This window comes from Semicossyphus pulcher, unplaced genomic scaffold (genome assembly GCF_022749685.1).
Source record: "Semicossyphus pulcher isolate SPU_LCO1_2020_fin unplaced genomic scaffold, fSemPul1.0.p SCAF_10, whole genome shotgun sequence".
Classification (NCBI taxonomy): Eukaryota; Metazoa; Chordata; class Actinopteri; order Labriformes; family Labridae; genus Semicossyphus; species Semicossyphus pulcher.
The window spans coordinates 8,033,388-8,058,082 of NW_027211604.1; the positions used below are offsets into that span (position 1 = coordinate 8,033,388).

The 24,695-nt window shown below is 41.6% G+C and overlaps 1 protein-coding gene across 1 annotated transcript in view; it reads right to left on the reverse strand.

Annotated features, from left to right (window-relative positions):
- Positions 1 to 441: 441 nt before the first annotated feature.
- LOC138596866 (seizure protein 6 homolog) overlaps positions 442 to 24,695 on the reverse strand; it is a 107,656-nt gene continuing 83,402 nt past the window's right edge. The window contains exons 5-17 of the mRNA XM_069668302.1: positions 21,835 to 22,020; positions 20,748 to 20,916; positions 19,950 to 20,116; positions 19,673 to 19,867; positions 17,528 to 17,666; positions 7,861 to 8,057; positions 7,018 to 7,212; positions 4,177 to 4,368; positions 3,771 to 3,965; positions 3,627 to 3,665; positions 3,220 to 3,328; positions 3,034 to 3,130; positions 442 to 884 (exon numbers count right to left, since the gene is read on the reverse strand). Coding sequence (XP_069524403.1) covers positions 876 to 884; positions 3,034 to 3,130; positions 3,220 to 3,328; positions 3,627 to 3,665; positions 3,771 to 3,965; positions 4,177 to 4,368; positions 7,018 to 7,212; positions 7,861 to 8,057; positions 17,528 to 17,666; positions 19,673 to 19,867; positions 19,950 to 20,116; positions 20,748 to 20,916; positions 21,835 to 22,020 — 1,889 coding nt within the window. The 3' untranslated portion in view covers positions 442 to 875. The remainder of the gene's footprint in view (positions 885 to 3,033; positions 3,131 to 3,219; positions 3,329 to 3,626; positions 3,666 to 3,770; positions 3,966 to 4,176; positions 4,369 to 7,017; positions 7,213 to 7,860; positions 8,058 to 17,527; positions 17,667 to 19,672; positions 19,868 to 19,949; positions 20,117 to 20,747; positions 20,917 to 21,834; positions 22,021 to 24,695) is intronic.

The following is a 24,695-nucleotide window of genomic DNA, read 5'->3' on the forward strand; positions in this document are numbered from 1 at the left end:
GAAAGATTTGATAGAGTATAAAGGGTATGTTATCTACAAATGTCACACAAGCAGATGCACCACGACAATGTGACAAGTAAAAACCTGTCTGTTACTAAAGGATCTTTTTTTTCACTCATTAAAAGTGTGAAAACACATTGCTACTTCTCCTGTGAGGCAGACTCTACTGTGTGACATAAGAACAAAGTAATGCATAGCGGATGAAACTGTGTATCTGTGAAATCCTCTGAGGCAAGCAGTTGGAACCACACATGAGTGCTAGTAGGAAAATATCTGCCATCCTTTGTTTTTGTGTGTTGAAGAGAAACTTTATGGTGGAAAACATTGAGCACAGTGCTAAGGATGTTAGTCCTGCAAATACAAAATAATATTCAAATCAAACACAGCGTTAAACAATTTCACACGTGATATCTCAGGTTATAGTCAGTCGTGAGGCACTCATATTGGACAGGCAGTTTATTTACAAAGAGCAGGCCCATACACACAAAGAAAACAAAAATAATGATGGAAACTTTCCAAAAAATGTTGGGTGATGTGGGAGTTTGTGTCCAACAGGTCTCAGAGCACCAAATCCCTCAGTGTCTAATTGCTACTGGCGTAGGGCATCAAAAAAATACTGAAAAACATACAATCACCAACGGTCATCAGCAATTTACTTTATAAAAATATCACCATGGTGATCCACAGATTCACAGATTTGACCGTGGAAAGAAAGACATATTTACAGTAATCCACACCAAGGAAGAATGGAAAGAAATCATTTGGGAACAAAAAAAGGTTGGCGGAAAAGATGAGCAGTGCAGAGAGAGTCCCAAAAGGCAAAGCTTGAGCAATTCTTGCTTTAAGGTCTCTAAATGGAAACCTCTTTAGCTTTTTCATTTGTCCTGCAAAGACCAGACAAATACATCAGTTATAAGTTACAAGAGAGGAGAATTTCATGTGTGATGCATGAATAAACATTTAAAGTTCAGATATACACTCACAGGCCACTTAATTTGGTACCCCTGAAAAATCTAATGTAATCCAACACACCAGCTCAGCCATAAGATTTGCTGTTATGTTGCCTGTAATGTACAGGCTTTGTTGTAAGCGGTCATAGAGGTGTTCATTCAATGATATTTCAGCGTCAAGCTCATAATCGCTGGTGGGGCTGTACTGAGCTGCATTATATTCAGAGGTGTTTACAGTACTCTGGCCCCCTCATGTATGCAAATAGGGAGGTCGAAAAACATCTCAATATACTTTAGTTCAGTACAACACCACCTTTAACTACGCCATCAGTAATAAACATAATTGAATTTACACACTTCCGACTCTGAACAAAACAAAAGTCAACAAAAACGTCATAAAAGCAGAATCCATGGCAGTGCTGTTCTACTGAGCTGCATTAGATTGTACAGGTGTACCTAATAAAGTGGCCGGTGAGGCAATATTAAAACAAATTAATGTTTTTTTTGTATCTTCTAGCAGGGTATGTCTTTTGATTTGACATTCATGCCATATGCAATATGATTTTCTCAAGAAACAACAAAATAATTAGTTACATACAGCAAATAAAGTTCTGCTACTACTTTAAAGACACTAAGAACAGAATATATTCAGAATGCATCATAGTTATGATACAATCACACATATACTTTGTAGGGTTGCACGTTATTGGATTTTTTGCCGATATGCCGATATTTTCCAACCCTTGTTGCCGAATGCCGATTGCGATACCGATATATTGTGCAGAGAACATCAAGTCTTCCCTGTAGTGGAATTGATACCATGCCTACTCTTATTGTAGTGGCCCACTGGCAGATTCTTGAGATGTGTGATTACATTTGTAGTATTGAATGAATAAGAATTGGCCCCTGGCCGCATGACTGACGCTGAGCACAAGCTTGCTGTCTGTTTCAGAAACTTTGAGAAACTGCAGTGTGCGCACACACTTGCGCAGAGTTACCGTCGTAGCATTATGTTAATCTTTAAGGGAATCATTGAGCATTTAGGCTTAATTAAAGAGGAGTTTTATCGGCGGAAAACATCGGCAGAAAAATGACATATCTGCTGATGCCGATAACCTGCCGTTAATAACGTGCACCCCTAATACTTTTCTTATCGTACACTGACAGCACATTTCAATTTTATTGAAATGTTGGATGAAAGAGATGCAAGGAGGAGTGAGGAAGTGAAGTTTTGTGGACTGAAAACACAATAGTGAGATACTTTAGAAGTTAGAGATTTTCTTTATCTTTATTTATAAGAATTCTTGAAATCTTTTAAATCACAATAAGACTCATCTCTGCACCAATCGTGTTTTTCTAATTCCCACCAACCAGCGGTGTGGTCAAGTCATTAAAAAGTGCCAGATAAATCTCTGCATCAGAATATGTGTTAGATTTGGAGAATTAGTCATTTCAATGTGGCGGAAAGGTCAGGTGACAGGAAGTGAGATGTGTTCTCGGGATCAGAATGAGATCTCACCTCTTGATTCTTCAGTACTGCAGCCAAGCTGCACAGACTGACAGGTTTAATATCTAGAATTAGACTGCCAGTGCTGAAGGGACAGAGGGAAAAGAGGATGCTCCAGTCACAATTGAGATTATTACATTAAAAGAATTAAAAACAGGAAATTACTTTTCATTGATAAATTAACTGGATACATATCTTTGTGATTAGCAGGCAGTTTTAAACAATTAGCACAGGTACAATTACAAGACATGGGTAAGAGATGACAGATGAAACAAATCCCACTCACTCCAGGATGATGAATTTTGGATATTCAGGATGCACAATGACCTCTAACCTTTAACCACAGGTTAGTGTGAGGGAAAGTGTCCTTTCTGTGAAGCTTTATGAGCAACATCATCAGCTAAGACCACTGTCTCTTCCTGATGATTGTTATGGTGATGAAAGATGAGGTGAATGTTGCCCTCTGCTGGTGAAACATGGTATGGCGACAGGATGACAGCCAGATGGGAAGGATCAGGACAGCACACTGGTGTTCTGTGAATCCACGTCTTGCATGCTCATGACATCTGTACTTACTCCGCTCTCGTAGATAGGGTTGTCGAAAGCCGACTCTTCCGTCATGTTGTCATACGGTGGCGAGGATGTCGGCATTCTGATAGACTTGCCTTGGAGTCTGAGGAAAGAGGAGGGAAGTGGACAACATTATGCAAAGTCTAATTTGATTTTAAATTAAACTATTAAAGATTTTAAGTTATTACGTACTTTGCAAAGTAGACGTAGATGCTGAGGACTACCACCAAGACGATTGCAGTTGGGATAAAAACTGCAAGGGCAATGTTGGTTCCCTCCATACTATAGTCCATGTTGACAACTACAGTAGGAAAAGAAAGTTATTATTCCTGTGAGACATGCACCAAAAAGTAGGGCCGTCCCCTTAAAGATGATGATTCGTATCATCAACCTTCAGTTTAATAGCATTTTGCCAGTCGAATATCTGCACTTTGATTATTTAGAGGAATGCAGTTTGGTTGAAGTAACAAATAGTCAAAGTTTCATATTGAACAGCCAAATCAGATTCGACTGACAAAATTGTATGTCGGGTACAGCACTACAAAAGAATACAAAAAAGGATCTATACATTGATACTGCAAAGGTTAAAACTAACTCACCATCTAGCCTGCGTTCATTCACATACTGGGTTGAGGATGCTACAAAGACACAATTGCATTTCAATGTTCAATATTTTGCACAAAATAGTTAAGTCAGAGTAGTTAAAATTGAAAAGTTTGCTTCAGTGTCTGGGCATGCTTTACCTCTGCAGGCGGGGGGAGTGCTGTTCCACTGTGATGGGTGTCCAGGGATGCAGTAGATGGTGGCTTCACCCTGCAGCTCGTAGCCTGAGTGGCAGGAGAAGGTCAGCATCTCTCCCGCTTGGTAAAAGGCCTTTTCTGAGCTCTGCACGCTGGTGGAGGCGGCGCCGGGGTTCCTGCACGGCTCGTACTTTTCAGCTGAGAGGTATGACAATAAAAAAAACTGTTATGCAACTTTTTTAAACAGTAGAAACCCTGACATCTATATACACATAAAAAGAGAAGAAGCACATTAACAGATGCATGTCTATAGACAAAGAATAAATACCTCTGTATTTGTTAATAAGTTGTAGTTTGACACCAAAGAAATTTAAAGCACCCATAATAAAGGTGAATATGTGTGACTTACGGACACACTTGGGCAGCCTCTCGTTCCACTTGGGTGTGGCTGAGTCCCGGTTGTAGCAGGTGAGGAGGCTGCTGCCGGACAGGATGTAGCCTTTATTGCAGATAAACTGCACAGACGATCCAACGGCGAAGCGGCTGCCCGTGATCACCTTATGACTGTGCTCCACATTTCCAGGGTCCTGACATGTCAAAACTGTTGCATAAACAAAAACAGACGATGGTGATTATCTGTTATAATTTTGAATGGTGATAGAAAACGTTTACTAAAGGAGATTCCTTTTAGGTACTTTAGATTAGCAGTCTTAATGCCACACAGGAAAACAAGTATGGACATGGAATTAAAAATAATTCAGATTTAGTTTTGCACTTTTATAAAATTGTCAAGCTCAAGTTGAAACAAACTGAGCAACAAAACCAGGTTTATCGTTTTTTAATTCTTTTTTATTCCACACATGCTTCTTCCTTGTCAAAACCTGGTGCCTACATTACCCACAACCAAACCTCCCAGTTGTGAGATGAGGGCGTGTTATGCTAGTGCTTGCTATTGTCCCCTTAAGCTGCTAGCCTCAGGCAGGGTTTTCAAACTTGTAGTCTTCAGACTACAACAGATGCTGACTTAAGTGACATCACTAAAGGCTTCTTTTCAGGTTTTATGCGGCTCCCTCAAACGGCTTTCTCCAACTTCTCTCATATGCACAGTTTAAAGTGTCTGAGGTTCATACATCATATTTGGATGTGTGCTCCAAAAGGAAAAATGCCAGTGCATTCTGTGAGAAAACTAAAGAGAGTCACAATATGACTGACACTACAGTTAAGAGGGGCTTGAAACAGCTGCTAATTGGCATGAAATCAAAATATGACCTTTGTATGACCTTTTAATTACGTGTACAGCAGTGCTCTAAGTTATAAAACCAACTCCCATACTCATCATTGTGCACTTTATGAATTGGTGGGCTCGCCGTCACTAAGTCTACTTAGAAAACTTGAAATAATCTTCAGAGCATATTACATCTTAATTATTAAATCCCCATGGACATAATTAAAGCCGCTTTGAAAGTCCTTGTACCAGAGAAATTAAATTGCAATATTTGGGCTAATTTCGTCCTTTCTCTTGCTGGATCTCTCTTTTCTCTGTCTGCTGTGTTGAATTTTTATTTATGATAGAAAAGATATTTAAATCTTAAGGGACATCCCTGGGTACACCCTGGACTGATCGCTAGTCAATCACAGGGCTGACACACAGAGACAGACAACCTTTCACGCTCACATTCACACCTACGGGCAATTTTAGAGTCACCAATGAATCTAACGAGCATGTCTTTGGGCCGTGGGAGGAAGCCGGAGTACCCGGAGGGAACCCAAGCATGCACGGGGAGAACATGCAAACTGCACAAAGAGAGGCCCCCTGCGTCTGAACCGAGATTCAAAGTCAGAACCTTCTAGCTGTGAAAATTATATCACAATATTTCACAAAATTTTGCGATAACGATATTCATCACGATATGAAAAAAAGTGTTTTGTTTGTGATTTCAGGCAGCAGCATTTATTCATGCAAACAAAATAAAGTGCTTTGACAATTTCCCTTCTTTTCCAGTGAACTAGGGGAGTCTGCGGGAAGATTTTGGCTGTAAAAGGCCAAATTTTGTTGCTTCTGGCACATTTTCAAAGGAGAATTAGGCCTGTTTTCGCCCACTCTGTGCCCACCCAGCCAGTGTTCATGTTTGGATCTACATGACAACATAGAGAAGCATGTACACTGCTGTAGCTGCTACTACAAGCTGTGATATGCTGAGACTATCTTCTTACTTATTAATAAGAGGTTTATGATCTGCCACTGTAACGACCGTCCCTGTATGTTTATTTTTAAATCAGTAAATAGCGAAGCTTCCTGCTTTATTACTCTATATAAATAAAGAAGAAAAGCACAATGTAGGCTATATAAAGGTAATTCATTGATTTGTTCATTCATTAACCCCACTAATGTTGGCGTGGCGTATTGGGAAAACCTTTCAATGCTTACTGCGCAGGCGTCACGTCGCTGCCACCGGTGGTTTCCGGCGTTTTCTGAAGCAGCATGTAATGACGATGAGCGCTCTCAGTGCATTAAAATGCAACTTTTCTTCTAATATCTATCAAACACTGAAGTCTGCTCACCGCCAAATCCTCTCCACACTCACACTCCGAGCATGCAGGGGCGGGGCTTATGCAGACAGACAGGCATCTCTCATGCTCGTATTGATTTGAAGCGGAACGAGTGCTTCTAAAATGAACAGGAAAAGCAATATGCAACTTGTTGGCCGTAAAAATTGTCTTGCAAATTTACGTCTTTGGTATCGTGATGTTCTTATCATGTAAAAAATTCTACCGGTATAATTTGAACCATATGACATTGCTGTGAGGTCATCATCAATCTCTATCCCATACTTATTTGCTTTGTATGTGTCTATTTTAAAAATGGGTTCATCCAGTATACAGTTGCTTTCTGTTTGAGTCACTGATCAGGGATTTAAGTCTTGCCTCTTGAGTTTAAAAAGTGTTTTGATCGTCCTGTTATTGTCTCCCTTATTACCATCTAATTTATAAAACCTGTAAAAACTGTTGACGCATGCACTCAGTAAGTGCTGCGATGATGACTAAACTGGCTTAACATCCTCTCAAGAAACTGTCAAAGTCTGAAATTCCACCGATCATGTCCAGATTAAACTCGGTAATGGATTTAAATAGAGTCTTTTAAAGAATGTAGTCAGCTCGCAATCAAAGTGAAACCAAAGCATTCCTGTCTGATTGGCCGCAGTCTCACTCGATCTACCTGAAAACACAATGCTTGAGCGCTTCCACTCACCTTCCTGACACTTGGGCACATCCCCGCTCCATGTGAGATCCCACTGACACATGAGGATCTCAGAGCCCACCAGCTCGAACCCAGGGTAGCACTGGTAGGTGATGACGGTGCCGTGGATGAGGTCGGGGTGGGACGTGCTCTTCCAGCCGTTCGTGATCTCCGGCAGCTCTGAGCAGGTGTCGTTCCTCGGCACCTCTGTTGGCGTTATGTTGGTACGAGAGAGGAGAGAATGAATAGGAAAAGGATGATTAATAATTACAGGTAGCTTGACAATGAGGAAACACAATGGTGCAGAAATACTTTCACTAATGCTACATTTCTTTGTGTAATTAACAATAAATGTCCATTCTTTGCGATTGGACCAACACCAGTGAGGTAAGAAAACCCTGGCATTAATATGTAACAGCCTCTGCAGGGAAGGAAAAAGACTGCAAAGATGTCTGCTCAGTGTGCACTAAACAGCAGCAGTTTGGGAGGGAAATGTAAATAGAGGCTTGTGATGTTTGAGGGAGGAACACAGCATGTGGTTTGGCACCAGTCAATCTGTGTCTCTCTAACTGCAGCATTCACAGCCAAGAACACAAAGCACTGGTAAAAACCAGCTGACATTTAAGTGCACCCTGTTTTTGTGTTTGTGCGTTTGCTGTTATCCAATCCTGTGCACCTGGGACAAGCCAGAGTACAAACACAAAAAGAGATGGGAGTGAATAGATTTTTCTTTCTAATTAGTAACCTGCTGGGTTCTGGGTATGTGTAAAATGTTATATCCCACACACCAGTTAAGGACGTAGTTATTTAACTGAATCATTGCTCAAACACAAAATAAATAAAACAAAACCGTACCAAAGAAGTGGACCACGAAGCCGTTGTTGTAGCCGTAGATGTTGGTGGCGGGGTCCGACTGAAACTGAACAGTGACATCAGCCATGGAGGTGTAGAGCTTGAAGTGTGGCCGTGTGCCGCTGTATTGGCCAAGGATGTTCGCCGTCAGGTCATCTCCATCATAGAAGGTCAGCAGGTCGTTCTTGCCCACGTGGAGACTAAAACAGACATAAAAAGTGGTTTCATTACGTCGGAATTATATGAAAGAACAAATTCTATTTAAAGATTTTCCCATTACTGGTTATGTGGTCTGTTTGCTGTGCTTTTTGCTCAGCCTGTTAACAGTTATGTGACTTGTATCTTCCTTGGCTGATGAAAGCACAAACTGATGGCAAAACTCAATGTCAGCACTACACGAGAAATATTAATTCTGTTTATATTGGATAGATGCGATGTGAAGTAAACACTAAATAATTCATGATGTATGTCTCTTCGCCCCCCACATTGCTCTCATGAATATGTACTAAAGTGTATATCTGTAAATATATGAGCATAGTATAAAATTACCCTTCAGAGACCCACACCTATAAAAAGCTGCCATACATGACAAGTAGTATGACAGAACAAAAAAGAGCACTAAAGGCCTGAGATAAGTAAATATCTAATAAATAATCTACACGTCTGCATGTTGACTTGTACTCCGTGTTGCTCTTTTAGTATTGAATAAGAAGCAGCCGAGGAACAGTGTAACAGAATCTCTGCTGTCATTTGCCGTAAGAATGCATTAACCTTTTCCATTTTGGATATTCATATATGCTTGCCCCCTTTAGAGCATTACTACAGCTTGACATTTCACACACAAGGGGGACGGAGAGGGGAGAAAAAAAGAAGCGATAGTCCCCTGCTGATATAATAAGCAGGGGGGGTGCTTTAACCACAAGGTGTCAAAACAGCGGTGCAGATGTGCGTTAATATTTCAGAACTTTACTTACAGGACATTGTCATTCTGAACACGTGATATTTGTTACCATCAATCACCATCTATTGTGCATGATCAAGCAGTAAAGCAAGAGCCAGTGTTTCCCCAAATGTTAATACAACCTCCCAGCTTTCCTCTATCCCTTTCAAGATTTGAACTGATGCAAACTGTGAGTTGAAATGCTTGAAAGTAAATCAAATTCCTGTCTCATTTGAAGTTGTGATCATACTTCTATTTCGAACATCTTTTTGTCTTTGACTTAAAGGATAACTTCTGGATTTTTCAACCTAGACCCTATGTTCCCATGTGTTTGTGTGTAAGTGACTAGTGGAGACAACAATTATTGAAATCGCCCGGGGCACCGGGCATACACCAATATAAGACGAAGAGGGAGAAGTGCCATTCGTTGTGTTGGAGTACAGAAAGCGTTGCTAAGTGCTATCTAAAAGATTGTCATGGCTGAAGATCCTCTCTCCCTCTTCGTCTTCGTCTTCGGAGAGAGGAGTGAGAGAAGAAATCTCGCGCAAGACTTCCCCGTGAGTGTGACTTGGTTACAGACACGACACTTATTATAACGATCTGAGCCTGTCAGTAGCAAAAACAAGCGCTTTTAGTGGCTGTATATTGCGTATGCCCAGTGCCCCGTTTAGTTACATTGTATCTCATTTCGTGGCTGCTGGCCGGTGCTCCGTCCCTGAATACTGGATCGATTTCAATAATTGTTGTCTCCACTAGTCACTTACACACAAACACATGGGAACATAGGGTCTAGGTTGAAAAATCCCGAAGTTATCCTTTAAGTTTAAGATGTGAACTAAAAGATGTTTATTTACTTGTGTGCAGCTATGTCATTAGTTTAGATCATAGGTTATTTGCTCTTAAGTTTAAGAACAGCATGGAAATATACTCCTAGATTAGTTACATGTATCTTAATATTGTGAATCAAGATCTAAGCACATGTAACCTTGTTTGGGAATAAAAAAAAACAGTCAGTCAAACTGACAGTCGGTTCATCTCAACGAGGTCACACAGCAATCAACATGAGTGTAGCAGAGAGAGTCAGAAAAGGCTTTAAACATCTTCATGTCCCAATTTAGGGAACCAACAAACTCAAAATAGTTCATCACCAGTAAGATTTTGCATGCATGCAATGTGTGCATAAAAAACTGTACAGGAGAACTCAAACATGCATCCCTGTCACTCGCAGGGTGCAATAATTAAGGTTCAATGGACAAATAGCAAACATCTGTAAATATCCTTTAAAAAGATTTCAAAATATAAATACACAAAGCTAATTATTTAAAAAAAGCAAAGATGGGTCTCGTAAACAAAATGTTTTAAAGATAAGTTGTTGATATGTTTGCTGTCATCTCAGTTAGAGTGAGGTTAATACAGGGAGAAGTTTTCACTTGGCTGTGGGTTCACACAGATCTTCAAAACAAATCTTCTGATGTCAAAATCTACTTCTAACACATTGGGAATCTGACTTTAATCTCTGATTTTGTGTTCGTCAGTACCTAAAATATGTAGATAAGTGATGTCATTGGGCTGCCTTGACTCATGAATGACCTCTCTCTTTATTTATATGTACGCGTTATTGACTTGTGAGGTCCTTTTTACATCAAAGGGATAATTTGTGCTGAACTGCTGCTGCACATATTTAACGATGAAAGCTGGCATTTAAGTTGCGATTGTGGCTCACTCTTCCTTTTTCTTTCATTCTCAGATTAACCATCGGACCCCGTTAAGCTAGACCCCTGACCATACATTTTCAATATGCACTACATTTTAGCGTCTTTGTAGGAGTCCGTGACTGGGCTGCTCTATCTGCGACTGACGCAGACTTTTGTGGTGATAGAAGGAAGCAAATGACCTGAGTGTTTACCTCTCCTCAGCCTCTTAGTCACAACCTCCCACACAGACTTTTCACATCATGTCTGAGTAAAAACAGAGTGCAGTTGAAATCAATGAAATGCCCTTATTCAAACAGCGTAGGAACGTATTTGTTGACTCAGCATTCACAGATAATTTAATATTAACACCAACAAGGTTTATATTAGCAGATGAAGGTAGAAATGTAAGGCTTGACCAGAACATGACCAGAATGACTCCACTGTGTGCTTGTGCAACGTGTTGGTGCTGAAATTTGGACAGAAATTCCAGCTTCTCCTGATGGAGCCAAATAATAGATGCCAGCTGCATGAATGAGAGCGAAATGAGGTGCTGAGTGACAAGGTGCTCTCTCTGGTTAGTTGGACAGCCACGGGGACAATTTACACCTCCGTGTTCTCTAACAATCAGCCGCTGTGGATGGAAGTGACAGGAATGACGATGCCAGTTTTCATTTCCAAACCGCTATGAGAACACTTCATGCAGATATGGAAATGGTGCCTCTTTAAAATGGCTAATGTTAAAGTGTGGAAAAGCGGAATAAATCAATAAAATTCTAACGCTATCGGCTTTTCAATGCATTCTCCATGCATAAGATCCACACAGCAAACATTAAGTGACGGCATGCGATGAAAAACAATGGTGGTATTTATAAGCAGTAGGTGTAGTAGCACCACAGTAGCTGTCACAGTAAACCCGGGGTGTTCGTCGGTGAGGTCCACAGAGGAGCCAAATTGTCTGCATCTCTTCTTATCTCCACATCTCACACTTCACTTCCATTCGAGCTCTATACTCCACTTGCTGCTCATGTCAACAAGGCTATCCACCTTATCATTGCACTGTATTTCACCTTATCTCCTCCCAAAGCTCCCCCTGCATTCACACTAGCAGAGAAAGAAGGATGCGGTGCTGTTGGTAGGCAATGTGACCCGTGTGAATACCTCCAGTCTCTACATTTCATTGAAATCAACACAGAAATACAGCAAGGGCCACTTCCTTTAGCTACAGGTTTATCCTGAAAACAGTGTATGACAGACCTGTTTAAGCACTGATGGTAAAATTAGCTTTTATTTCTGTATTATCTCTGACAACTTAAAGAGATTTGAGATTAAGTTTGTGCTTCTTTGTTTAATCTTCATCATGGATAGCTAGGGAAGTAATGAAGACTTAAGTTGAGTTATCCCTACTGAGTAATGAGTTAGCTACATTTCAACTTAAGTATGTAGTTTCTACTCCTTACATTTTCAAAACAGGCTTATTCAATTCATTGCGCACTGCCTTTCCAACATTATGACCAATGTCAACCTAAATATGGGACAATAACACATCGAAAAGACAATTCCTAGACACAACAACAAGTTCATATCACGCACAAAAGACGGCAAACGACAAAAACGGACGAGAGATATGCTCGTCCGTGAAAAAGAGGCGTCTAGTGAATCAAACAATAAGTCATTCCCCATCCAACAGATTTACACATAAGAGGCATGTTAGTATTCATTATTATTATTATTGTTGAAGTAAGAATGATTTAAGTTTTGTAGTAGCACATACAGTATAATATGTGAGCGTTGCACAGAACAGCCAGTCCATAGAAGCCAGGACTTGTTGGCTTTCCCCCGGAGAGATTACGGCGGACTGTAGTGAAGAGAAGACTGGTTATTTTATCCCCGTACGTGTTGTTCACCTGCCGTTCTCTCATCAGGCGAGCGGGCGGTGAGTCCGCTACTTCTTGTATGATAAATAAATAACTGCAGTCAGTCACCACCACGAACAGAATCTCCTCTGAGGGGAAACAGGAAGTTAAACTAGCTCTTTTCCACGACACCCTCTCATCCAAATATGGTCACTTCTCGCTCCAGAAAACCAACATGGCGCTGGCCATATCCCGAACTCGAGGCTTAATTTATGCAGTCGAGAAACCCATGGGTGGCTACATTCATTATTTATACAGTCTATGCTTTAGAGGGCCTTTTTTAAGCACATTTTCTTTCACATAAGTATCTCTTCTTCATAAGTAAAGCATTTGTGTACTTTGTGGCATCTCTGATCACCGAGGGCAGAAATCCATCTTCACACTTCCTACTGGATCGGCCTTGGGTCTCTTTTGTTTTTATGCAAAACCTTTTAGCTGTTTCATCCCACAAACCTCTGCAACCTCAACACTGAATTGTGTATTTTCTATCTGAGTCATTGAAGCATAAAATTGCCATCCACCTTAAAATCATCTTTAGGGGACTGATCATCTTCTTAGGCAACAACAGTTTCTTCACAACTGACAACAAAAGTATTTTGGTCCGAAGATGCAAGACGAACCCCAAAAATATCACTTCTATAAGACGGCATTAAAAAAACCACATGGTCTTTTCACTTCAAACTAGCAACCTTTTTCTCCTGTCTGGTCTGTTTCCTCCTGTCTGGGTTCCTGGCCCTAAATATTCCCCCGTCTCTCTTTCTCATCAAGAATGCTGCAGTCAACCTTGCTTTTAAATGTTCCCACTGACCCCATCCATTCGCTCTGCTGTCTGCCTCAAGTGTCCTGGTGACAACAAAGAGGAATGCCAAACGCGCCGTGCCAATTCAGTCCAGACTTACGCGGGACTCTGCGGTGAGTCACTGCAGGTCACTCAGCTGCCATCACCGTAGCAACTTGGCAAACGCTCCGCCCAAATGTCATCCCACCTGGCTGCCTTTTAATGGTTTCCCCTCCAGTGTTGTGTTGCAAACTGCTAACTAACCCTCTAATGAAACATTTGCACCCTGTTTCCTGTGTCGTCTGTAGTTTATCTTTCTTTTCTAAAGTTATCACATTTCTCTTTAGACTGCTGCTATTATTATTTTTTAAATACCGTACTGGTTTTGTTATTAAAGATATTGAAATTCATCTTTGGTTACACGCTCTTGACTGCCCTTTGTTGCTATGAGAGTATCAATACGGCAGCCACTCAGACAATCAAAACAAACATTGAGCAACTCAACAATCCACTTTAAATAAAATGACTGACTTCTCTTCACAATCATACACATAAACACAATGCTCAAACAGATCTCCACCAGGGCGCACATTTAAATTGCACAACGTTTTGTGTTTGCACCAGCTTCTTCGGGTGTTGTCCTGGTTTGTGATTGGACGAAGCCTCAAAGACTGTTGTAAGCCTTAAACTAGTAACAGCCAAAGTGGAGTCAGAATATTGATGTCTGATAGTGTTAGACTGGATTTAACGTGGTTAAAGCTCACAGCACTTGGATGCAAATGCACAGAATCTATTTAAAAAAGTAAAGGCATTGGTTATTTAGAGCTGTCTTATGTGATTATATATTTCTTCCATCAACATTGCTCTGGTGTTTGCAAAGTTCCGGGGGACTGTTTTGAAAAAAGGACTTTGAGAGAGTTTCCCGAAAAACTCCTCTGCATACTGATGGCCCTGGCTCAGTTCTGCAGATGAGGGGATGACAGCTGTGTTTTGTGCAAGCCTCTGGGCATTTTGTCACCTTCACTGACCTGTCAAGTCCAAGGAACCCGGCGAAACTCCAGTAACTCTTAACGGAATGGAAATTGCTTTCAATGTCAAGCTTTCAAAAGGCAAACTTTCTACATCTTCTCTCGGACATCTTTGACATTTGAATTGTTCTGCTCTGTTCTCCTTTGGAATAAAAATAACCATTTAGTTTTCAGACACCTACATAACCCCTGCACATGCCATGCACACTGCATGCGATGCTCAGAGCCTCCACTAGAGGACTCAGTGCGCCCTATCATAAAAGCCTCCGATTCTGCTCTGTGAAATGACAAAAACATTATTACCGCTGTAAAACAGACTTCCTCACCCTGTCATACATAAGACTCTGAATGCTAACATCCACATGTGAACCTTGTTGCGTTCCACAGGTGGGCATATCAGCTGTAACCTCTTGTCTCCTGCTCCTGCTCGAGCCGTGCTCCATGCTAATTAGCAAAGAGCCAGCCCTCCTGTTTGGCCTAAATTAATTAATCAGTCCTCATTATGCACAGTGCTCCCCTGTAATTGCCAGCGCAGGCAAGGTGATGAATGATAATACAGAAAACATTCTCATTAATGTGGAAAAGTGTGTGCCCACCTTTATAATGAGGCAGCTCTCATCCAGGAGAGCCTTTTGTCACACGCACACAAACAAACATTCGCACAAATTGCATGTTGACCGAGCCTTTAGCAAAGATATTCTCAGGGTGATCGGACCAGACGTGAGGGTAATAGCGGGGTCTGCTGGGATCAGACAAGCTGTGGGTTTCTACTGCCATGAAGGCCACGCATGACCAACCTTGACATAAACCAGAGCCGGCCGCAGCGCCATTAATTTGCAGCGAGCAGCCTCATGTGGCCGGGATTAAAACAAACTTAAGGCCGGTCCAATTTAAAAAGAAATCAGTTTACCTCAAATCAAACTTGTTTACTTCTGCAGAGAAAAAGAAATCCTGTCTGATCTTTTTTACCCAAGGTGCACTGGTTGACTTACAGCATCAACCATTAATCACTGAGTCTTAATCTCCAGCTAAAGAACAGCGAGGCAGGCAGGGTCATGCAAACCCCAGTGTGGCATTCAGACATTTTGTATTATTGGTATCCTCTGATGGTGTTACTCCACTTTTTGATCTGTGGATCATATGTGAGTGACGGCTCGTATCTCAGCTGCTGTAAGCTTCAGAGATACAGTTTTGGGGCATTATGTGTGTTGTTACCATGCTGCCGGATACAAAAGTAAGCCTGTGCAGAAACCAAACCTTCACTTGACTCTGTGCCACAGCCCTTGGGACTTCGTGGAGCTATTTTAATCACTATATACGAGGCTTAAGTGTTCGTAACGGTTGTGGACTATGGCCACTTGACTCTGTCATTAGGAGAACGGCAGCTTTTGCCCAAATTGTGCCCAGATTAAAGTGAGCAGGATATTTATTGATTTGTTTTACATCAACCAAAAATGACCTTTTGCCCCCTGTTGCACCAAACAACTGAGAATGTCTCATTTAATTCTCCAAATAATGTTTTATTTCTTGTAAGAGCCAAAATGGAAAATATGAAAATAGTAGTTTGAAGAATATTTTGACACGTATGGGCGTTGCATTTTTTGTCGCTTGTTGTCGGTTGCTTACTGCGCATGTGTGATGTGTAGGCTAGATGGAACTAGAGTTTAGAATGACAATGTGAGTAAGTAGTTTGGAAACCTCCAGCTTTTGACCACATCCAGAATCAAGGAGAAAGAAATAATGTGACACACAACGAATGTTATAATTTACAAATTGATTCTGCAGGACATCTAATGGATAAGAGTCAGAACCCTTTCTGCTGCCCACATTGAAAAGAAGTGGTTTAAACAAACAAACTGATAACTGATAACACTACAGTCCTATTTGCTAAAACATTTTTTGAGTATGTCTGTTAAAATTTGTTTTTTGTAGCGTTGGTGTCGCTGGTTTAGCTCAGCTGGTAGAGCAGGCGCCCCACATACAGAGGCCACAGCCCTCGACGCAGCGGCAGCAGGTTTGGCTCCAGCCCTCGGCCCTGTGCGCATGTCGTTCCCCACTCTCTCCTCCCAATATTTCCTGTCTCTCTTCAGCTGTCCTATCAAATAAAAAAATCTTTGATTTTACTTTAATCGAAAGAAATGTTTACCCAAATTCTTAAAGTTGCACTTTTTACAGCACAAAGTAACTTGGAAAGACAAAAATGTAATTCATGATGACTGTTATGATTGTTTTTTTCCAGGTGGTCTACAACTGTTTAATGCAATCTGTCTGTACAGCACCCAGACCTCACCACATAATAAAACCATGTCATTTCATTACATATTTAAAAAGGTAGTATATTCATTCTTACAGCATGAATGATTCAATAATATATCTGGAAAACCTGCCATAAAAATGGAAGAGTTCAAATGCCTGCATGCATGGTTAGGTGAAATGACCACCGTGACTAATCGCTAACAATAGCCTCTGTTTGAGGTTTGTCAGTGACTCTGTTTTTCTCCATCCTCAGGCACTATTCCCGCTGGTTTAATTTGAACCTCTCTGCGCCCTCTTGTGTGCGAGTGCTTCAGGCAATAAAACAAATCACTTATGCTGTAGCTTTCTGTGCTTTTCGACGGGATGCTTGTTCCTGGAAATATTGTGGGAATCACTGAAACATGGCAAACGGATGATACCGCGTAAGGCACGCAGACAGAGATGCAGATTCACACTTGATTTTCTTTTAAAGAACGATTTAGCGTCATGAAGAAAAACAGAGCAATGTGATCATTCACACCTCATTTAAGAGCAATAACTTGGATAAGAAAATAGGCCTCTTATTCAAATACAGTAAGAGTGAAGGATGAAGGGGAAATGGAGCGTTCCTATATTTGTGCGTACATCAGTCTATTTTGACATCTGTGTGCATGTGTGTTGAATTACAGTTGGGAAGGCTGGATAAGTGGCTCAGAGTAGTTCACTGCCAGAGCATATTCATTTCAAAGCCAACTCTGAGACACACACCAGGGAAGTGGGAGCAGGGAGGCTTACTGGCTAATCTGGTCAGAGAGCGAGCTGGAAGCAACACAGAATTCTTAATGTAGCGGATGAGAAAAAAATCTAATTAGTGACTGCGGCCACAGAAACACTTCCCCATGTGCATGTCGAAGTGTGTCTGAGAGTGAGAGACAAGATGAGGAAGAAAGCAGAGTGAGAGCGTTCACGTGTTTGTGTCTGGAGACTGCAGTGTGTGCCTAAATCTGGAGGTCAATCCGACCTCTTCTCTCCCGACCTGCCGGTGTGATTTCTCACTATTACACCTGAGTGCAGTTTCTTACACTTGGATGTCAAGCATGATCCTCTTGTCCTCTTCCACATGGATGCCCCAGATGCAGTCCTGTCCCTTGTCGTAGACCTCGGGCCAATTAGGAGACAACACAACACCAGCAGAGTCGGTGATCTCCCCGCTGCATACAGCTGCAACACACAAGTGCCTCAGGGTGACATAGGGAAACAAAATTATGCATTGTAACACATTTCACAACAGGAGAGTTTGGATTATGTAAGGGGTAATTCCCGACAAGATGTCAATCATGAAGAATGGAGGATGTGGAAACAATCCTACGTACACACAGTGGAATATTGTTGTCATAAATTCCTGATATTGAATACGTTAAAGGGCATTATCTTGATTATACCATGGTCACTTGCTAAGAAGAAAATAAATAACATTAATTTATATTTTCATGCATTTTGAAATCAGATAACCTTTTTCCAAGTAACACCCAAAGGTTTGACTGATTCCTGAAATAATCATCCCCATCCCACAAGGTTCTTGTGCAGCAGAAATATAGTTTTCTACTCCAATAAATAGAACAGATTCTGCATCAACACATTGCATATGTTTGACATAAAGAAAACATAATGTGTGTATAATGTGTTACAACAAGACTAGCTAGCTAACCGGCCATGTCATTGTCACAAATCATCGTCAATATTTTTAGGAACAGCTAGTATTCCATGTATACTGTAGCCCGAAGTAGCGAGTTGAATAGTGAGGCTTATGTGATCCACCTTCTCAACATGTTCAGAGGGGCAGTGTACTTCTGGCAGCTCGTGTGTTACAGGTGCTGTCCTGTCGTGTACAGCAGTGTTAATTTCTTTAACGAAAATTTTGACGGTAAATGTTCGTCAACGACCAACTTACCATGGAAAAGACGCAACATTGACAGGCTAAATATAGATTTTGATAATAAAAACTCTAACGACACGTCTGTTTTGTTTTCGTTAACGATATGAGACTTAAAAGTTAGTAGTGGGCTTTCCGACATTTAAAATCCATGATATTTTAAAGCCACAAACACCAATTAGAGATAATGTGTATCACAAAGGTGGTTATGAACTTTCTCTGTTAATCCACGCTTTCCACTTCAGGCTCTGTGCGCGCGCTCACAGAAAAACGCTTTTGATGCTTGTTCCGCACAAAGGCGTGCGATCATCGGCTGTCTGCTTCAGTCAGACTGTTTCAATGAGAAACAATGATGGACCAAGCAAAAAAAAATAACCGAAGCAGTTTCCTCATCCTTCTTTCACTGTTGGGATGATCTGCTTAAATTTAAAGCGTTCATTTTACCTGAAGCAAACGGGGAAAAATGGAGGGGGGTTCATATTTACTGAAGAGAGAAAGCGATTTAACCAAAACTAAAATGTGATGACTTCTTATTGACTGAAACTAGACTAAAATGTTTGGACTAAAACTAAAAAGCAATTCATAATGTGCAGGTAACATATTGTTGATGTTATGTTGACACATAAACCACTGTGTGACTTCATAGGAGGGGACCGTGCTCTTTATGCACACGGCTAAAATCAAGTGTTCAGGCTCCTTCACATGAACCTTGTAAAACTGCATACGACCACTGAACCACTCTGCGACCATGACCCGAAGGAGCAGAAATTAAATTTCCTCACGTGTGGCTCTACTAGAGAGCTTTTCGATTTCATTGTGTGGCAGATTGACCATGATGCAGTCAACAAAGGGGCGGGGGGGGGGGGGCGAGGTCAGCGTGTCGTACGCATGTGTGGTAAGAGAGAAGTGAAGGGCTCGGGAGGAGCTGTTAAGTATGGTAGGTAGTGTTCGCAGCATGGCAGTGCTCAACTTCTGTATGCCTTTTAATCTTAAGCACTTCTTGAAATCTGCCCTGCAAGCACACATGTCAAAGTAAATCATTGTTGCAATTTTAAGAGGAAATTTATCACGGATCAGAGGAAAGCAGCTTAGGAAGATAGAGTTAACTGCCAGTGGTCTTAAATATTCAAGTACAAAGACTTCTCCGACTCCTGCGGTGATCAAGAAGACAATAAAAGCCTCAGGTCCTTAGGTCAGTCATATCTGCTTCTGAATTCTGCTGCAGTGCCAGCACATTTTTTAAAAAGGTTTAATGTTGCGCAATTACTAGAGCGAATGAAATCTGTTGACTCACCCCTGCAGGCCGGCTCGGTCTCATTCCACTGGGGGTTCTGAGCGTCCACACACTCAATCACCACGGAGCCTTGCTCCAGCGTGTATCCAGGGTCACAGGAGAATTCGACCACAGAGCCCACGCCGTAGGTGGAGTCGCTGCTGCTGAAGTTGCCGTACTTCACGAAGGGCTCGTAGCACATTCCTTTGGCAAAAGCTGTAGACACAAACAATCACATCTTCAGACTGAAATTACATCAACGTATGTATATTATAGACAAACTGCACGATCAACCTGCCTTCGTATCTGATGGCTGCTCCAGTGGAGGTCATGGTCCCGTCTGTGGTGAACTCTACGAACAGGTAGCGTCCAGTACTGAGCACTCCTTCATTAGGTAAATATTCGACCTCAAAGGAGTCGTAGACCGGAGGAGAGTCTATGTTGTTGCCGTTCTTTATCAGCAGCCTAAAAAACAGACACACAGAAGAAGACACAAGTTAAAGACCTATCATTTAAATCTGGCTTTTATTTTGGAGCACTGTTTTCTGCCCTGTGAAGCACTTTGTGCTGCAAGTTTGCGTGTTTATAAAGAAAGTTTGGTTAAAATACATACACGTGTGCCTTTAAAGGTAAGAGAAGCATACAAAAGAGTTAGAAGCTATTTTTGAGCTGCTCACTGTTCCAGTTGCGGCTGTAATAACTTTATGATAACATTCCCCACCACTCGGTAATGAGGTGAATGTCCAAGTGTGATAATAGCCGTGTGGCTCAGCAGTTACTGAAGAATAAAAAATGTAATGTAATTGCTGTTTCCTACCTCTCACTACCCTCTGTAGTCCCTTCAATTCACTCGCCTGATGGAACACAGTTAAAGGATTATAATGATAAAAGGTCCTTTCAAATTCATCTGCCACTCCCTAAAGATTTTGGTTATTTATAGCCTTTGAGGGTTTAAAGAGTCTATTCACAGCGTACTGTAATTCAGAGAACGACTTTAAAGCTCTGTGCCCTCTATTAGCTGAAGACGCATAAAAATCCACACCTTCCCGTTTAACTCTCAATGTGTGTTTTAATTTTAGCAGCAAGCATACAGCACCTGTCATCGTCCTCTGCCAGAGCCACCTTCTCAAAGTGAACGTGGAGGCGGTGGCCTTCAGGGGCCTCCAGGACCCAGTGGCATGTCAGGTTGTTGCTGTAGTTGCCAGGAAAGCCAGGCGACACGATGCGACCATAGGTGGCATTCTTTATCATCCCTCCGCAGGATGCTATAGGAGAAGACAGGCAGATCCACAGAGGGGGAAAAAGAGGAAGACGACAAAGAGTTGGAGGGTAGGACTAGATGAGAAAAAGTAATGACAGCAACTGGTATAGGGGGGCTTTGGATAGAAGTCCCTGTCTGAGCAGAGATTGCATCGATATCCAGTGGACTGTGGCTGGAATACACTCAGTGGCTCACCTGGGTCTAAGAGTGTGTGACTGTGTGTGATGGACTTGTAAAGGGAACAGCAAAACAGCGGAAGTAACACTATCAGTTCAGAGCAGCTGCAGGCAGACGATGAGGAAGGCTGGAGCTGGCAGATGAGCCTTTTACCAGCAGGAGAAGGCGAGTCATGCGGCCCAGTTCTAATTAAGGCAGCCGGGTCCAGTGGCCTTGTTTTGCCCCCGTCTCCAAAGAATAGCTCCCCGTGCTGCTAATCACGCGCAAACACACTCATTTGGCCTCCGAGTGTAACTAATCAACTCGGTAGGAGACAACCTAGTGAAGGCTTTCCTTAATCAAAATCACCTGTTATGGGGAGGAAAGCTGACGAGAAAATGCCTCACAATATAAAACAATTATCCTACATGTCTTTTTAATTGCAAAAACTGCCGTCAGATTCAAAACAATATTTCTCTATCAAGTTCTTAGAAATCATTCATAAAAAATGAATTACAAATACATGATTGCCCCTGGACAGTGTTGACTACAAGAAGAAAATAAAAGTACAAAAAATAAATTAAACCTCAAATAAAATTAGGATGTTGCAGACATCCCAATTAACCTGAAGCTATAAGCAGACCTTCAGTAATACAGATGTAGTGTTGTATAATTGCTTTTAAGCTGTTTTGCTGTTGCAGGTCAGTGAGGGGGTTACCATACTGCTTCCAGTGCTAATGAGCTAATAGGAACTAGTTTGTCTTACCCACACATCGGGGCTCCTTTCCACTCCAGTAAGGGGTGGTTGCGTTGCGACAGGTGAGCATTTTGGGGCCTTGTAACTTGTAGCCGGTGAAACAGCTGAAGTAGGCTTCACCGCCTGCGTGGAGGTGTGTCACGGAAACGTCTCCACCGGCGGGCTCTTTGGGGAACGCACAGCTCAGCACGAAAGCTGGAGAGGACAGAGAATAGTTGTTACAGTATGCAATACACAGCATGTGTAAGAAAAATAATGGATACAGGCAGACGGTAGACGGCAAACCGGATATAATTTTAGTGGACGAGAGCAGGACGGTAAAATGTGGTGAGGCCGGCAACAGTAACGGTTGCCGTCCAAAGTAAAAACAAGACTAGATCAAACCCAGTATGTGGCTGACCGCATCAGGTCATTGTGCGCTTTTGTGGCCAATGTGTTACAAGGACTGTCCTTATGAGGCAGATGACAACGTGTTTGAAAGTAGCTGCGTGCTGCAGACGTAGGCGAGGGCAGCGGACGGGCAGCGGAGGAGCAGCTCCACCTAAACCCCGGATAAAGTACCCAGAGCCTTATAGAGAGAGAGTCGCGTCAGTGGAGGTCCAATATGCTCCATGAAACGCCATTGCAATGTTGCAACTCTCTCTCTCTACGGCTTTGAAAGTACCGTCAGTCAGTCTGTCAGTCAGTTACTCACATACAGACCCAAAAATGAACTTTTTGACGAATTTACACCCAGATGTCACGTACCTCCCTCACACAACAAGAAAACATGGGCGATCTGGACAACGAGAAATGGCTGAACTGAGCCGAAAATATGCCTGAAACTGGTCTTGAAATTCCCTGTGTATTCTGCGCTCTTGCAGGATAGGGTGCACCCATATGCGCTTTTTCTTTTCCTTGTCTCTTTTTCAGATGAAGATAAACAAGGGATACACCAAGTGCAATTCTCTTTTCACTATTCATATTGGAAATGAATGACCTTACGTTTTAAGGGGAAATCTAACAATAATTTTATGTTTGCAATAGAATATCAAGAGAAAGCTGCATTTATAGCTACAAATATTAGAATGATTACATAAAATTTTGACACAAAATACATTTATTGATTATATGTAGTTCATTCAACATCACCATAGCAACATCTCGTCATGCATGTTTCGTTTTGTTGCCGTTCCGTCGGAGTGTTTGTTTTTCCAGCGCCGTCCAAAAGGTGTTGTCCGTCTACCGTCTGCCTGAATCCATGTGAACGCAGCGTAAAAGTAATTGAAAACTGAAATAATACTCGGGAGGAGGACAAATGTGCTAATTTGGCTCGGCCAATGTAATGTTCCTTAAATGTGTGATTTTTGCTGTAGTCTGTATAATGCATAACCTGTTATGGCCCGTATGTGACAGAAAAGCACATTTAATTAATCTGCTAATTATCAGCCCTGTAATTAGAGTGCAAAAAAAATGACATCCTCTGTATGTCTGGATGATGAAACACTTTATTAAGACATTCTCTTCATATTCTCGACATATTATAAATATCCTTGCAGCCTCCTGAGGCCTGTTGGAGGTGTTCAATGTACAGTAAAAATGACAAACTATATTTTATGGACACATCAACCTCCAGGACTCAGTGTTTCATCCCGAAACAAAAGTCCAAATCACGCCAAAACAAACAGCCGACAATGTTAACTGGCGCCACAACATAATCCTGTGTGTCCTGCATTGTGTATAACCCCTGCTGTTTTGTTGCATTGTTGACCATGTTGTCTCTCCTCCAAAACCCCACTGAGAGCCCACACACATTCTGACATACAGAGGGAAAATAAATGTTCTCATTATATGTGCAAAATGTTTCAACCCTGTGTCTGCCTTTCCGTTCCCCTCTCTTGCTATCGCACACAAACACATTTCGAGATGCTTAATAACCAACCTTCAACTTTGTGTATAAACACTCCAGCTCCTAATTAATTGCAGTTTACCAGTTCATCCAGTATGCAAATGTACATAGACATGTTTGCAGCTCTATGTTAATTAACATCACTATGCAGAGCCAGGGAAAATACTTTGACAAATGGAAATCTCGCTGATCAGTTTAGCATCATAGTGGTGCTATAATGCGATAGCCAGAAGAAGAATCGCCTCTGTTGTTGTTGTCAAAGAGTCGTGATTCCAGCCGGGTAAGATCAATGTCCCTGGACTCGCGTTGCATTGTTTTCCTGTCCCTCTTTTTAAATGATTGTTATAGGATGGGATGCAGTCCACATGGATAATGGAGTGAGCTAACCAAGTCTGTAATGGAAGCTATTAAACAACCTTCTCTTCCTGTCTAATAACCAACACTGTTCTACCTCATTAGTGGAGGCACTTTAATGACCGGACTGAAACTTTTTAAACTCCTTCAAATGTGTTAACAACAAAACAAGTAACTTAATTGGACCCTGTATGGGTTGTGTTGCAATAACACAGTGAGTGTGAAATGCTGAAATTGGAAAAACCTTTTAAAAGCTGCAACTTTAGTGAGACTTTGCAAGTTGCATGTTTGAGCTTAATGGAGTGTGTGCTAAGCCTAAATAGGAGCTAATAGAAGGAGAACACAACAAGGGAAAGGGCACAGTGGAAGACCTGCCTGCATTGAAATTGGATTTGCAGTCTTAAAAGCCATTATGATAATAATGTGTAAACACCTTAATGTGGTTATGTTAATGCGATTAAGGCTGTGTGTTGTTTACAGAATGATGATGTGGACTGCACTTTCAGCTGCATAGGTGGGTTGAAATTTACTGCAATATGCACTTCAATTAGATGAATAAGAAAGGTAGAAATATCTATATCCTACAAGTATTCCCATGACGTCTAAATATATATATATTTTTTATCAC